The 15,886-nt window shown below is 36.6% G+C and overlaps 1 protein-coding gene across 1 annotated transcript in view; it reads right to left on the reverse strand.

Annotated features, from left to right (window-relative positions):
• Window positions 1–15,886, reverse strand: part of LOC107758875 (short transient receptor potential channel 5-like) — a 92,732-nt gene that overhangs the window by 11,748 nt on the left and 65,098 nt on the right. Inside the window, exons 4-6 of the mRNA XM_016576706.1 lie at window positions 6,606–6,942; window positions 5,167–5,306; window positions 2,690–3,012 (exon numbers count right to left, since the gene is read on the reverse strand). Of these exons, the coding sequence (XP_016432192.1) occupies window positions 2,690–3,012; window positions 5,167–5,306; window positions 6,606–6,942 (800 nt within the window). The remainder of the gene's footprint in view (window positions 1–2,689; window positions 3,013–5,166; window positions 5,307–6,605; window positions 6,943–15,886) is intronic.

Raw genomic sequence — 15,886 nt, forward strand, 5'->3', positions numbered from 1 at the left:
GGGCTTGAGAACGGCGCGGCCGGCGATTTTGACGAAGGAGCGTCCGGAAGGACATGTGACGACTCCGGGGCTGGACTCCGCTTCGTCTACGGTGAAAGCCGATCCGGCGATCCACTGCGCGAAGTTGAAGTATTTCCTCAGATACCAGCATGGATCAGCTCCAGGCATGACGAAGCGATATCGTCCTCTTTTGGAAGGCCAAACAAAGTAGTTTCGCTTTCACAACGAAGCACACAGCGCCTTCACGACATGGCGGCAGCAGCAACAATACTACAGCGAGAATAAAAGTTACACCTTCTTTCTTTGCGTGAACATTTGGGCGGCATTATGCAAATCTTCCCAGATAGTGACGTAGACATGTGGGGGCGTGTTTGAATGAGCCGTTATAGGTAGGCGTGGCTGACTCTTAACTTTTATAAAGAATATCTCTTTGGATTCGAGACTTTAGTCTTTGCAACTTTACAGATCTTCTTTATGCACCAAGAGCTTGTAACACTCCAAAGAGAAAGGAAAAATTTAAATCGCATCATATGACCCCTTTAATAAAAAATAAAGCGTGGCCAGCACTTTAACCACAGGACTGCCGTGACAGACCTGCCATGGTGAAGCCCTAATGGAGGCACACAGGTTTGCCTCAAGCACCTCACTGACTTGTCAAAGATAGTGACATAACAACTGGCAGCCCACTAGAGCCAGCAGCCCTCCACATGCAGTGCCGTTTCAGCCAACACTTGGCATTTGAAGCTTTCGAATTGAAAGGCCAAAATAATATAGAGAAGACATGAATATATTCTGAGCGTACTGGTGTGTTTAAAATCTGGCCTCAGAAATCTATTTTGCCTCTATGCACTGAAAAAAAAAAGCAGGATACATAAAATATTTAATTATTTAAATTCAATTATATTAAATGTAAAATATAATTCTCAGTTATTTGAGAATACCTGTTTTCAGAGAATATATTTTGAAGTTTATTTTCCTTAACCTACGCTCTCTCTAAAATAAATAAATAAATAAATAAAACAAGGTACGAAAACTGTCACTGGGGCAGTACCCAAAATGTAATAAGGTTGCATATTAGAACCTTAAAAGGTCATTTTAGAACCTAAAGTGTAAATATTAGTATCTAAATGGTACATATTTTCCCAATACAGGCTTTAAAAAAAGAAGAAGAAATAAAAGAAGCTAATAGAAAAAAATAGTTTTTTTTTGTGACTTTTTGAAAGGCCCAAGCCACATGAATGTCAAAGACTTTAATCTGTGACGGAGAGCTTCAGTGACTGAACCTCAGAGAAACACCACAGGAAGCCTGAAGGAGCTTGTGCTGCTTCTGATGTGATATGGGTTAAGGGATTTGATATCTCGGTGTGGTAATGCCACATACAGCTCATATGCAGCTGCAGGCAAATAAACTGAATTCTGATGGAAATACAAGAAAATCCCCAGACGTTTCAACAACATCAGGTTTTTTATGTTTCAGGTGTTTATATTTCACAGAGCAGCTGCAGTTTTGCAGTCTGAGACACAGCACAGATTTATTTTCTTCTTTCTCAACATTTGTTCTCATAAATATTCATGAGGTGATTCTTGAACCTGCATTATTGTGCAGTGTTGGATGATTGTGTGGTTATTGACGTGTTGATCAACAAATCACTGGAAAAGCAAGAGGTCTTGATAAATATTCAGAAGCAGCATCAGCGCTGCCCTATCAGGCATTGACTGAGGCTGACCTGGAGCTGCAGTGCAGGAAAGGATGAATGTACGTTGTAAGGGATGATGTAAATGAGTTAGCATTTAGCACTTCCCGTTTCATCACCCTAAAGTCAATGCTTTTTTTTAAAATGGGTTTTTGGTTAAATGCCTGAAATAAGGTCTGTGCTTAACACAAGCTCAAGATATTTTCACGTTTTATTATTCTAACTTAAAATACATCAGTAACCTTCCTGTTTTTTTTTTGTTTTTTTTTTTAAAGTTTTTACCTTGGTGGCTGTTAACAAGCGGCTAAACTGAACTACAGAGGTTGTTGAGGACATTAAACATCATTACACAAGAACAAGTAAACTCATCTACTCACTAGTCTACTTGTACAGCATTTTTGTGTTTATAATTGCATATTTGCTAACTATTTTAACTCAAACTTTAGTTGGTCACAGCTGTTTTTTTCTGCAATAATCCAAAATTTTAAATGGGTTTTTGGTTAAATGCCTGAAATAAGGTCTGTGCTTAACACAAGCTCAAGATATTTTCACGTTTTATTATTCTAACTTAAAATACATCAGTAACCTTCCTGTTTTTTTTTAGTTTTTTTTTTTAAGTTTTTACCTTGGTGGCTGTTTACAAGCGGCTAAACTGAACTACAGAGGTTGTTGAGGACATTAAACATCATTACACAAGAACAAGTAAACTCATCTACTCACTAGTCTACTTGTACAGCATTTTTGTGTTTATAATTGCATATTTGCTAACTATTTTAACTCAAACTTTAGTTGGTCACAGCTGTTTTTTTCTGCAATAATCCAAAAATAAATGGAACAATCCTTTTGGGAACCAGAAACCAGGGTGATGCCAACTTCAGGGTTGGCCTACAAAAACACATCATCAATGAAACACTCTATATTTAAACTATTTAAAAAAGGCCTCCAATAGCTTTCTAAATATATAACATAATATGATAGATAAGTAATAAACTTACGTAGAGAATGCATTGTTCTGTTTCTCGCAGCGGATCCCCTTGCAGTGGCTGGGTTCATCTGCCGCCTCGGTCTCGTAGTAAAAGTAAAGCTGGTTGAGTCCATTAGCGAAGGCCAGCAGCACTAGACAGTAGATGAAGAGGAACTTGAGGATATCCAGCAGCATGCGGCCAAGAGAAATCTGCAGCGGGCCAAGGTGAGAGTTGGCCGTGAAGAGGGAGATGAGCCGAAGTGAGCTGAAGATGTTAGCAATGGCAAATAAAGCCTCAGCGATCAGTGTCGGATGCCACATCTCCCATTCCTCTCGTGGACGAGAACTGTTATACTGGAGAGGAAATAAAAAACATTCAGAAATATTATTCATTATTTATCATTTAGTTTCATTGTTAGAACTCTATGTTGTTCCCATTTAGTGCCTTGAAATAAGTGCAAAACCCTGTGTCTTAAGTTTAAAATGTACTTTACACAAGTATGCTACACACAATTGCTTCTAGTTATGCAAACAATGCAATAGTAGTGCAAGACTTTTATGCCGAGTTCACACTGCACGATTTTAGCCCGATTTTTCACTCGCCGACAGGTTTTGCGAAATCGCCGACAAATGCCCGAAATCGGAGGCAAATCGGTGCTCGTTCCGACGAGTTTGAAAATCATGCAGTGTGAACTCGGCATTATGCTCACCAAGGATGCATTTATTTATTCAAAAATAGTAAAAATTACTATGTATGTTTAGTTTATTATTACTATAATAAACTAAAAGTTTATCCTGTGGTGGCAAAACTGAATGTTCAGCATCATTACTCCAGTCTTCAATTTCACATGATCCTTCAGAAATCATTCTAATATACGGATTTGCTGCTCAAGAAACAATTCTTATGATTATCAGTGTTGAAAACGGTAGTGCTACTTATTTTATACATTTTTAATCATTAGTGTATGTACAGTGGGACCATACTTACAGATAGTTGGCTATTTGCACATTTGTGTAGAGTCCATTTTTAGCCTTATTCACGTACTTTAACACCCACAGTCCAACATAACCAGGTGCTAAATGCACTGGTATAGCGCTCCATCATGCATATTTAAATTCATTGCCAAGTCACTGTCATTTGTTTCTGGGCAAATAAGCCTCCTTTTTATGCAAATGTGGCTCAATGGATCGGATTCATATACGTGAATGGATTGGCTTATTTGCCTGATGCAGTTAACACTGTGCTATTACCACAGAAGATGACGGTAATTGTATTTAAAAGGAATGTTTGTGTACATTTTCCAGTGATCATGGCAGCAGTAATTCATCAAATGATGATCAAAAGATGGAAAAGAGTTTGATATCTGTCATGTATACAGATGTGCTGTGTAGTCAAGCACAATTTTGCCATTTTAAAGAGTCGATTCAAATGCCTGGATTGCAGTGGTGCAATAAAAATTGCAATGCAAATTGCAATTAACACTAATTTTGTGGGTGTGTTTGCACCATTACCTAATCTGCATAATTCCTTGAGTGAATCAAGTGCTGTAACAATACAGACAACAGATGCAAAAAAATAAAAATAAAATAATAATAATAATGGAAAAGATGCCGAATGAGGAAGCTATAGCATGGGGAAGTTCTTCCATTATTTTTTGTTCTGGATATGCCTTATTCCAGGCAGTTGAGTCAAAGTTCTAACAGGTTCTTAAGACATTTCCTGAGCTTTTGCCTTGCATAACTTCACTTGAGGGGGGAACGAGATGCCTTCTCCCCTCAGCACCATCCCTCAATTCCATGTTTCAGTGGGCAGAGAAATAAGGCTGGATTTCAGTGCCAGGCATGGCTGAGCTCTTCTTGCTTTAAATTCTGTTCTCTACTGGGACTAAGACCACAATATTAACTGTTTAATAAATTCACCCTCTACACTGAAAAAAAGTAAAAAATAAAAATTTTTACTCAGAAATTGTTAGAAAATTTCACAAACAATTACAAAGAAAAAAAGAAAGTAACACTGAAAAAAGTGTAAAAAGTAGAAAAAACAAAATACCATTTTCTTGTAAAAGATACTCTTTGTTTTATTTACAATTGTAAAAAATCTTTTTAATTAACTTTTTTTTTTTTTACAGTGAATTCCCACGTTTTGAAATCATACTATAAAATACTAATACACATAGACACGAACATTCACACAAACATTTATGGCTTGTAAATGTAATTCTTGAGAACATGTCCAAACACAAAACAGAACATAAATTATATGGCTTGGACCATTTATCATCACACACACACACACACACACACACACACACACACACACACACACACAGAGACAAACACACGCTGTAAGGGACTCGTGTGGGCTGAAACCCCTTCCATGCAGGGTGACTAACACAGCTGCAGATGGTCATGAAGTCTGGATTGTGTCTGCGTGCATGTGCTCGCGTGCATTTGAGTGTGAGTGTGAATGACTGAATCGACAGTGAAACATTTACAGGAGGAGCTCACCTTGACATACGCGACGATCTTTAGAGATATTGTGGCCAAATAGAGAGAATTCATGGCAAAGTCCATCAGGTTCCACCAGTCATGGACGTACACATTAAAACCTCCATCCCACATCTCCTTAATCTCAGCCCAAATAAAGCCTATGAGCAAAACACACAAATGTGTAGTCATTAACTTGGGATGTACAATATAGTGATTGGAAAATATTTTAAATTTATCATTTCGGTTGATTTAATTGAATATATATTGGATGATATTGCATTATTAATTGTAGATGTTTATTTCCCAAACATTGAAATCAAAACTTGTATATTCACATGTATATTTATTTTAGTTTTTAGTGTTTTATTTAATTTTAATTTAGTTCTTAATTCTATTAATCAGTGTGAGTCAATGTAAGACAATGTGAAATTTATCTTAAAGGGTTAGTTCACCCAAAAATGAAAATTCTGTCATTAATTACTCAACCTCGTGTCGTTCCACACCCCTAAGACCTTTGTTCATCTTCAGAACACAAATTAAGATATTTTTGATCAAATCCGATGGCTCAGAGAGGCCTCCATTGACAGAAAACAAAACTAAAATAATAACTTTATTCAGCAATCTCTTCTCTTACCTGTCATTATCCTTACGCGGTTAACACAGTAAGCACAGTGAAGGCTTCCGTGTTCTACTGAACGCCGGCTCATTATTGGCCAAAGCTGCACATGTGAGCAGCGCGACGCATGCGTGTGATGCTGATGCAGGAGCTGTCCAATAATGAGCCGGCGTTCTGACGTAGAACCTGGAAGCGCTGGACGTAAACAACGTATGAGAATGACACAGAAGAGAAGAGGTTGTTGAATAAAGTAGTTATTTTTGTTTTGTTTTTGCACACAAAATGTATTCTCATCGCTTCATAAAATTATTGTAGAACCACTGTAGTCACGTCGACTGTTTTAATGACGTCTTTAGTACCTTTATGGATCTTGAGAGTTTGGGTGGCGTTGCTGTCAATGGAGGCCTCTCTGAGCCATCGGATTCGATCAAAAATATCTTAATTTGTGTTCTGAAGATGAACGAAGGTCTTAGGAGTGTGGAACGACATGAGGGGGAGTAATTAATGACAGAATTTTCTTTTTTTGGGTGAACTAACCCTTTAAACTTATCTTAAATGTCCAAATAAAAGTGTTAAAACACTACAATAAATATCACACCAAAGCCGGAAATAATCCACAAAGTTGAGATAATTGTATGTTAAGTGGTTCAGGCTTAACTAATTGCAGAACTTTATTACTTAGGGTTAAGGTTAACAGATAAGTAAAAATCCCTGACCAGAATATTTGAGGAATATTACTACAGTGTTGACTTGCACACACTATATGCAATATCATAACTACATCATTACTATGTAACAAATTTATACAAGCTATCCCCATCACACACACTGTCATACTCACCTAGCACCCAAGGTAGTATCATCCACTCCACCTCAGTGGGTGGAGGGCCCTGTATGTGTAGGTTGGTGCGTGCTATGTGCTGTGAAGCCAGAAGGAGGAGGAAGAGGAAGGTGAGGTAGGAGGCTGTGTGGCAAATAAATTTGATGAAGGGTTTTTTGATGAAGAGCCCCAGCGTGCTTTTTGGAGCCAGCAGGTAGACCAGCGAGAAGACAGGGAAGAGCAGGCCGATAATGAAGCACATGACCAGCTTAACTGCCCAGTGACGGCGCCGCCAGCCAGGAAAGCCGTCATACCACTGTGTGGCCAAGAGCTGCTGACAGTTTGGCTGCGCCACAAACTGGAGAGAAAAAAAGAGAGATTTGTAAATGGATTTTAAAGGATTTGTAAATGCTCATATGCATAATGGCAACCACACGCAGAAGGACCAATTAACTGGGAGAAAAAGGAGCATTATTCATTCCGAACAAGAATGAGTAATCTTTCATCTATCCTACAGATGGGTAAAACTGCATATTTTCATAATGCATTTGTTGGTGGGTGGTATGAATGACTAGTTGACTAGCTGATCTTAAGGAAAACATGTCTAATTAGGGTCCACCAGACTCAAATTAGATATGTTTCTTAACATTCACAGGATGCATTCAAGCATCCAAAAAAGAAAAAGAAAAGAAAAAAAGATGTTTTCAACTTCACATGCCATCTTAAAAATGCAGCACTCATTGTGCAAACTTTTAAACTTGTTTAAAAAGTTATGGGTACTCTGTTTGGTGCCTGATTAGAAATCCGATACAATCGCTTTATGATGCATGGATTTATTTATGATATATGCATTTATGATTTAAATACAACAATTAACTTAGTTTTACATCTTAATTAGTTTTACACCTTAATTTCTCCCTAACAAGTGATTTACAAGTATGTTGAGAATCGGTTCAACCAAATCATTAAAATGAACCAGAAGTTCAAAAGAACAGTTAGTTCACAAATCAGACATCACAGATGCCCAAAAGAAGTACCTCCAAAAAAAAGAAAAAAGTATAAAAATTATAAATCTAGTACATACATTTATTGCATAAACATATCTCACTTTAAAGAACAGGCAAATACTATGATACATTTATCTGTATTTGTTGTTGATTGAACCATGTGTGTTAACACATTTAGCTCTGTAATGTTACTTATGGTTTCCAGCTGAATACGAATGTGGTGACAGGAATACAAACAGTACTGACAAATGCAAACGGCAGTATTATTATTATATTCCTAAAGGAAAGGTTCACTCATCTTGTTTACGCCATTCCACACCCCTTTGAATTTCTTTCCTCCGTGGAACACAAAAGGAGAAATTTCCCTTAATAAAATGGTCAAACTATGCAGTGACAATGAAAGAGAACTGAAGCCGTCGAGCTTCAAAAAGTACACAAAAACTATCATCAAATTAGTACATATTAGTATATTCTGAGTCCTTTTAAGCCATTTGATAACTTTGTGTAAGGAACAGACCTAAATTTAAGCCATTAATCACTGAAAACTTGACTTTTGTGGCTTATTTAAAGCCTCAGTCTTCATTTACTTTCATTATATTAAAAAGATTGGCCAGGAAATTCATAAAAAATAATAATCTAAATAAATAAATACAAACACGGATCCACAGAAGAAAATCAGTTATACAGGTTTGCAACAACACAACGGCAAGTAAATAATATTCATTTTAAGGTGAACTATTTCTTTAATGATGTGAAAAGTATCTCTATTATCAATCATTCTCAAAGAAGGAAGAGGAGGATAAATAGAGAAAAGCTTCTTCAGAGTGTAAACAAAGCTAATTACCAGTTTAGTGCACTGCTGTAGGAGACTTGCTTGTAAGAGAGCGCCCTCAGAAACATCTGCTTTGAAATGAAGCGAGCCAAGAAAAGCCTCATATTTCATAGCACATTTGTGATAAGTTATCTAGTGGCTGTAATGGAAAATGGTGCGTGGGATGACAACACTGCATGATAGATGAGTAACAATTCTTTCTCAGATTTAAAGGGGTCATATGATGCTGCTAAAAAGAACATTATTTTATGTATTTGGTGTAATGAAATGTGTTTATGCGGTTTAAAGTAAAAAAAACACATTATTTTCCACATACTGTACATTATTGTTTCTCCTCTATGCCCCGCCTTTTTGAAACGCGTCGATTTTTACAAAACTAATCGGTCTGAAAAGCGAGGTGTGCTCTGATTGGCCAGCTATCCAATGCGTTGTGATTGGCCGAATACCTCAAGAAAAATGGTATATAGTGGAAAAACAAAATTTATTTCATTTTTGCAATAGCTTCCATGTATGTTATTTGCAATATGTTTAACAATATATGCAATTTTACATTTGCATGGTGTATATTTGGCCATAGGTGTGTGTGTGTGTATGTGTGTGTGTGTGGGTCAGGCTGCTCTCTTGCAGCTGTGTTGAGGGTCCATTCTGAGCTGTGGTTTTTACAGATCTTCTTTATGCACCAAGAGCTTGTAACACTCCAAAGAGAAAGGAAAAATTGAAATCGCATCATATGACCCCTTTAAAAGTTTCCATTGTCGAGAGTTTCTGTAGCAAGCCTGAGAAAGCAACGGCTTCTGAACCAACAGTGCCCCTCTGAATATCCACAGTTAATCACTGGTTTCCCACAATCCCTCACTCAGCCTTATTGCATATATCACAAAAAGGTCCCATAGGAAAAGACAATCAGCCTCCACTTAATGAAGTAAGCTAATAGAAGCACCTGAACCCCAGGGAGGGAGCGTGGAAAAGAGGAAAAAGGACACAAGAGTGAATTTAACAAAGAGCTTTGAGAAAGGAGATAGGACCGTAATTTCCTTCAGGTTTTATTTTATAATGAACAGTTTGTGAGGCTGGGTCATTTCCCTACGCTTGACTTGTTGGTATTTCTTCCATGGTGTGAGGGTAACGCTACAGAAATAAGCTAAATCCCTTCTTCATCCATCAATATGAACACTAACCTTCAGGCGGCCCTTTAGCTAACAACACCATTCCTCAACCTGCCCACGAAATGAGACTGATAACATCCCAGCCAGCATGCACCACAACGGACTGTAGTAATGACTTACAAAACGTGGCTCGCAAGTAAATAAATGGCGTCTTGTATTCTGACCTGTGAGAATGGTCAGGATGACGTTCATATTTACCTCAACACTGCATTGAAGATAAATGAAACTGGATCACTGTAAAGATGGATGAGTTTGCTTCGCTGTACTCTGATATGAATGAAGTGAATGAATCGTTCTTGCTCACTTCCATGCAGTCCTGGGGAGCGATGCTAGTGAACTAACTAACTAACATTTTTCAGTACCATGATGGAAGCTCAGCAACATAAGAGGTTTTCCAGTATGAAGCTAATTTTACCAATGAGTAACGGTTTGTTGACAGACAATGACTGAAATAAAGGAGGCATGTTGTACATTCAGTTCAGCAAGGAGACAAAAGAAAGTGCACTGAAGACCAGATTTACTTGTGCACACAATCCTCAATGTGGTTGTGGATAAATGAATGAATGATGTCAATACACAATAAAAATGACGAAAACAGAGTAGCCTATTGAAAATGCTTTTAATGGAGGCTAACTGATTTGCGTAGAAGATGCTTATGGTACTTGCACACCATTTCTCAAATCTCTCAGTACAGAGATTTCCAATTAGGGATAGTTTGAAAAGAGTTTAGTTTTGCTTTGTTGAAGCTATTAAACAGAAATGATGACTGAATTGCATTTAATTCATAAATACATTTGTCTTTCCCAGAGATGTTTCCCAATTATTGCCCACAGAGCTGTCAAAACCTGTGAAAGACAAACAATATAAATGTAGGTGGATCCTTAAGAGAAGGAGAATCTATTTGTTTTTTTACATTCGCAGTAATCATTGTTTTAGTTTATACATGAATTAAAAATATGAGTAATATTAATAATAAAACTTTCTTTTATAGCACTTTTCATACATAAACAGCTCAAAGGGCTTCACAAGGTAAATTACAAACATAAAAACACAGAACACTGACAATGGGGTTTTACACAATATCAAGATCAATAAATATTGATATCAATATAAGTACCTTAATCTTAACTTGCTTTTTAAAAATATGAATGCTTGAAGCCTGTCTAACTTCAATTGTTTGGGCATAGTGTCTAAAAGAAGCACCACTGAATTGCTTAAGATTCACTGTAGTGTACCAAATGACCCACACTAGAAGATCCGAAACCTCATCTTGACAAACATTCAGTAATAGAAGGTTCGAATTTTTGTAGTGCTTTATAAACCAATAAAATAAATCAATATATTAATAATATCCACTTTATTTCGTTCAGTTATAGTGTTTTAGAATGAATATGTTAATAAATGGAAAAAATATATATCCCATAATCCACCTGTTATAATTCACCTGCTAGTCCACCTAGTGGCATAATGATTCATGTTTTTGGTTAACAGATTCCAAAATCAAGTCACTAGGATGAATCAACACTGAGTGACCTTTATGAGACAGGTCAAAAGGTGAGCAGAAGGACAGGTAATGAGATAATCTGTTGTTCTTCTGCTTTGTTTGACAGAGAGCGATTACAGAACAACAGATGTCCTGTTCATGTTCTGGTTGCTAGGGAGCAGTATGCTAATGAGGATTGATCTCCAGCTCTGATAAGGCAAAGAGTTTAGGCTGGCTCACTCTTGAAGAGTCACTGACTCTAATGCACAGTCAAAGAATTCATTAACTTCCCCTAATGTTGTGCACAACTGCTCTGCATGATGTGTATCTGACCTGCATCACAGACTGCATGGGCCCTCAACACGCTTCAAAATGAATGAATGCATTAAACCCCTTTCACACTGCACGTTGGTCCCGGAAAATTGTTGGAGTGCCTTCTGGCACGTCCCGGGATTGATCCCTAGATCGATCCCGGGTTGGGGACCTAGTAACATTGCCGGGTTCAGTTCCGGAACGAGCTCTGTGTGAACAAAAGCCAGAACCAATGCCGTAAAGGGTGTGTCGTAGTGATGACGCATGTTATCGTGCGACTCTTTTACCAGGTGTTTTGAAGGCAGATCAACGTTCGCGACGAAAAAATATGTGCAAACTGTAATGAAGCAGAGATCAGGGAGCTCCTCACTAAATAACATCTGTACATTAATTAAAACAATTAAATATGTTTTAATATTAATTTTCTCTATATTTCTACTTCTGTATACTGCATTATTTCATTTTATGTTTTTCTTATATTAGTGTTATATTTCATCTCTACTGTGAAATTCCTCTGTATGTGTTACTGATAGCGCTTCTGTTACTCTCTCTTCGGGCCACCAGAGGGCCCCGTCACCAGAGTACTAGTTTACTTGAAACAGAACACGTCACATTACACATCACGTGTCTTTACGGGATGTGTGTGAACGCAGATTCCGGAAAATCACTGGCAGTGCGAATGAACCACAATCAAACGATCCCGGAACAGATCACGGGACACATAATCCAATGAATTTCTGTGTGAAAGAGGCTTTAGATAGCAAAATATCAAAGTGGCATCTGCAAACAAATTATGTTATAGCTTTCTCACAACCAACTTTATTTTTCTGCCTCATTTTTGGTGACAAGGGGACGTGCAACAGGTGTAGTTCATATGAACATGTTTTCTAACAACCAGAAGGTTTCCAAATATTTGCCTCAATTTTGAACGATATATCTATTGTTTTAGACTATAAATAAAGGTTCTTTTTGGCATTAATTGTTGCATAAAGAACTTTAACATTCATGGAACACTGTCCATTATAACTGACACATTTATACACGGCATCTGAAAATTGTACATTTGTAAACTACATTTACATTTAGTCATTTAGAAGATGCTTTTATCCAAAGCAACTTACAAATGAGGACAATAAAAGCAGTCAAAACTAACAAAAGAGCAACAATATATAAGTGCAAATGACAAGTCTCGGTTAAACTTTCCGTTGCATTAAAGGTTCTCTATAGTGGAAAAAGGTTCTTCAGATTATTAAAATGTTCTTTAGACTGGATCCTTGGTTCCTAGGTTTCATGTTCTCAGCAGCCATTTTACTACAAAAAGGACAAGTCACTCACCTATTACATCCTGGGTTATATTTTCTTTATTATATAGAATTGTCCAGTTTCATCAGACAAACAGCATTCAATATCAACAACAACCAAAAAGTGTTTTCGCCTTTCAAAAATGTATAATCCTATTTATTTTCTAACTGTAACTGTGCTTTACATGTATTATCTGCTTTTTAGTATTGCTTTCTTGTCCTTGACCCTGCATCAGTACTGACCTTGCAATGTACTTCATTGCAATGTATACTGCAGCCACTAAACAACATCTTACCTTTTTCTTTACTGCAATCTCAAATGATTTCAGAAAAACTGCAGAAGTGCACTGTGATCAGCTGATTTTTTATTTCTGCCAAATTAAGTTGCCATTGGTGATCTAGCCTTTCCCTAAACCCCACACACAGCACCTCCTAAATCTTTTAAAACGGCTCTTTTCTTGGAAATTTTCTCTTTAAGGGTACAGTGCTTCCCATATCCCTTTGAAACCCTCTAGTGTAAAAAGGCTTTGCGCATCAAAGTTTCTCAATATGAGCTGGTGGACTAAATTGCATATCTGGCAATAAAGTAGGAGATGAATCAAAACTCATACTGAAGTACACAAGACTGATAGAGAGAGGACTAGAAGGGATGGTGTTTTTGCTTCCATCCTCAGTGCGATAGAATAATGGTTTATATTCAAACCTGTGAAAAACGGTCATTAAAATCTCATTATACACAGAAAAGATTTTCAGCCGTCTTGAGGCACAATAGCAAATGTTAGTCTAAAAAATCTTGATGTCCATAAAATGTGTATGATTTGCCTTATTTCGTCATAGAAAGAAACAATGAACCATAGGCCATACGTAGAATGGACTAAAGGTTATTCAGGTGCATAAGAAATCCCTTTAGATTACCAAACAAGAACTATTTAGCTGCCACTTTGACTTTATTTGAGTAATGGAACTTGCAGACCTGACAGGGCAGTGGGTACTGGCTACGGGCTACTTTAAGTCACATTAGTATGAGTTATCGGCATGTCAGCGGCATCTACTGGAATCATGGTCTAAAAAGACAGTTTCTCATTAAGTTCCTCTAAAGTTATCTACAGTAAGGTTAGCTATTACTAGCTGCCTCTTTCGGGATTGCATAACAGATTGTGTGCACCTCATATGATGTTTATTATTGTGATGGCAGATCTTTACTGAAAAGATTCTAAAGGTGTGGTCGCACTACACTTTGAGCATATGAAATTTCTTTGAACACTGCAGTGGTCATGATATGACGCCATGCTCTGCAGCATCTTTTTAAAAACATAAAATCAACACATAACAAACAGCAAAAACATTCCTGCTCTCCCGTATTCGTATGCGTATGAATGGAAGTCAATGAAATGAAAAGTGTAGTGAGACCGCCCCTTAACAGCAACATTTGAAAAAGTTACTGCCAGCCAGATTGATGGTAAAAATGTGATCAGATCAAATGGTAATTTGATGTATAACATGGATATGGTACAGTTTTTGAAGCATGACCATATTTTCAAGCAAGACCATATTTATAAAGTATGGTTTACAAAAGAATAAATCAAAAATCATAAAAGTGGTTTATTTTGTTTAAAAATCATATAAATGTATGAGGTGGTGACTGGGCCCTTTTACCCCACACTCTATACAATATCTAAGTAAATACTTGTTTAATGCAATCACTTCAGAAACGTTGTAGTTTGTAATATTTTCTGTTTATTTTGCGGAAATAAATAATTAAAATTTTGTTCAATAAGTGCACTGTCATTGTACTATGTTTATTGTAAAAATACAGAAAAAAAATTAAAAGTACAGATTCTCAAAGTTTCTTAAACTGCTTGAAGGAGGTACTATAATAATTTATTTACAGTAGTCACAATAAATATAATATTTTATTATGATATTTGGTTAGTATCATATTTATTATTATTATTATATTATTATTAATAAACAGCAATGGTTTAATTTTCTAACAACCATTACTAATATCTTTTTTGTTGTTGACCAAATTTTAGGGTTAGCTTAGCTCCAATACTAACAAAAGAGCTAGTTTAGGAGACATCAGTTATGCAAACCCTACGCTTCTAATCTTCCCCTCCCCACCATGCAGTTCTCTTTCAACCTCCCCTAATAAGCGTTCAGCTTGCTCAATTTCATTTTGCACAGTTCGGGTCAGATGTGATTTAAATGCTAATTTACTTAGCCTCTTCAGTTCCCCCAGCTGCAATGTTGCTGCAGTGCCACTGCAATTGTGTATAGCCCAGGCAGTGCTCCAAACAACAGATCACGAACACTGTTAGCAGAATGTCATTCTCTCTTCAGCTGAGCATGGCAACCCAACAGATAATGCACCGCTGGCTGTCGGGTGCCACTCCAGCCAAAGTTCACAAATCATGATGTCAGATTTTACTTGCTTTGCACAACAGGGGAGTAAATATTAATTGCATATTGTTTCACGTATGTGATGGTAATTCATCATATACAGTATAACTGACATCATTATAATTAAAAGAGAAAAGATGTTAAAGGAAATGAGATTGGCTTAATGGTTTCTGCCACAAAGGACCAACAACCAACTCTATACTGTATGCAGTAATGTCAAGTCTAAAGACATATATACATAAATAACTATAAATAGAAATATCCTGAAATCCTAAAAAATACTATTATTATTGAATACTATTATTATTGTTTACTAAAACTGAAACCATAAAAAAAAATCTAGTTGCCAAAGCAACATTGCTCATTTTCATTTAGTTTAACTTGATGTACTGAAATAATTAAAACCAAAATAAAAAATAGTAAGTAATAATAATAAAAAATCTATAGACATATTAAAAACACATAAAATGGTACAACTAAACCTTTAAAAATAAATGACAATGTAAAATATAAAATTTTTTGGAGTCCAGATCATGCATGTGTGCACATGATTGCCAGTCTGGGAAGATTAAGATAAAAACTGGCCAGAGAATATATCCATTTAAAGGGGTCATATGATGTTGCTAAAAAGAACATTATTTTGTGTATTTGGTGTAATGAAATGTGTTTATGCGGTTTAAGGTTAAAAAAACACATTATTTTCCACATACTGTACATTATTGTTTCTCCTCTATGCCCCGCCTTTCTGAAACGCGTCAATTTTTACAAAGCTCATTGTTCTGAAAAGCGAGGTGTGCT

This window comes from Sinocyclocheilus rhinocerous, unplaced genomic scaffold, assembly GCF_001515625.1.
Source record: "Sinocyclocheilus rhinocerous isolate Xijiao unplaced genomic scaffold, SAMN03320098_v1.1 scaffold1435, whole genome shotgun sequence".
In the NCBI taxonomy this organism is placed as follows: Eukaryota; Metazoa; Chordata; class Actinopteri; order Cypriniformes; family Cyprinidae; genus Sinocyclocheilus; species Sinocyclocheilus rhinocerous.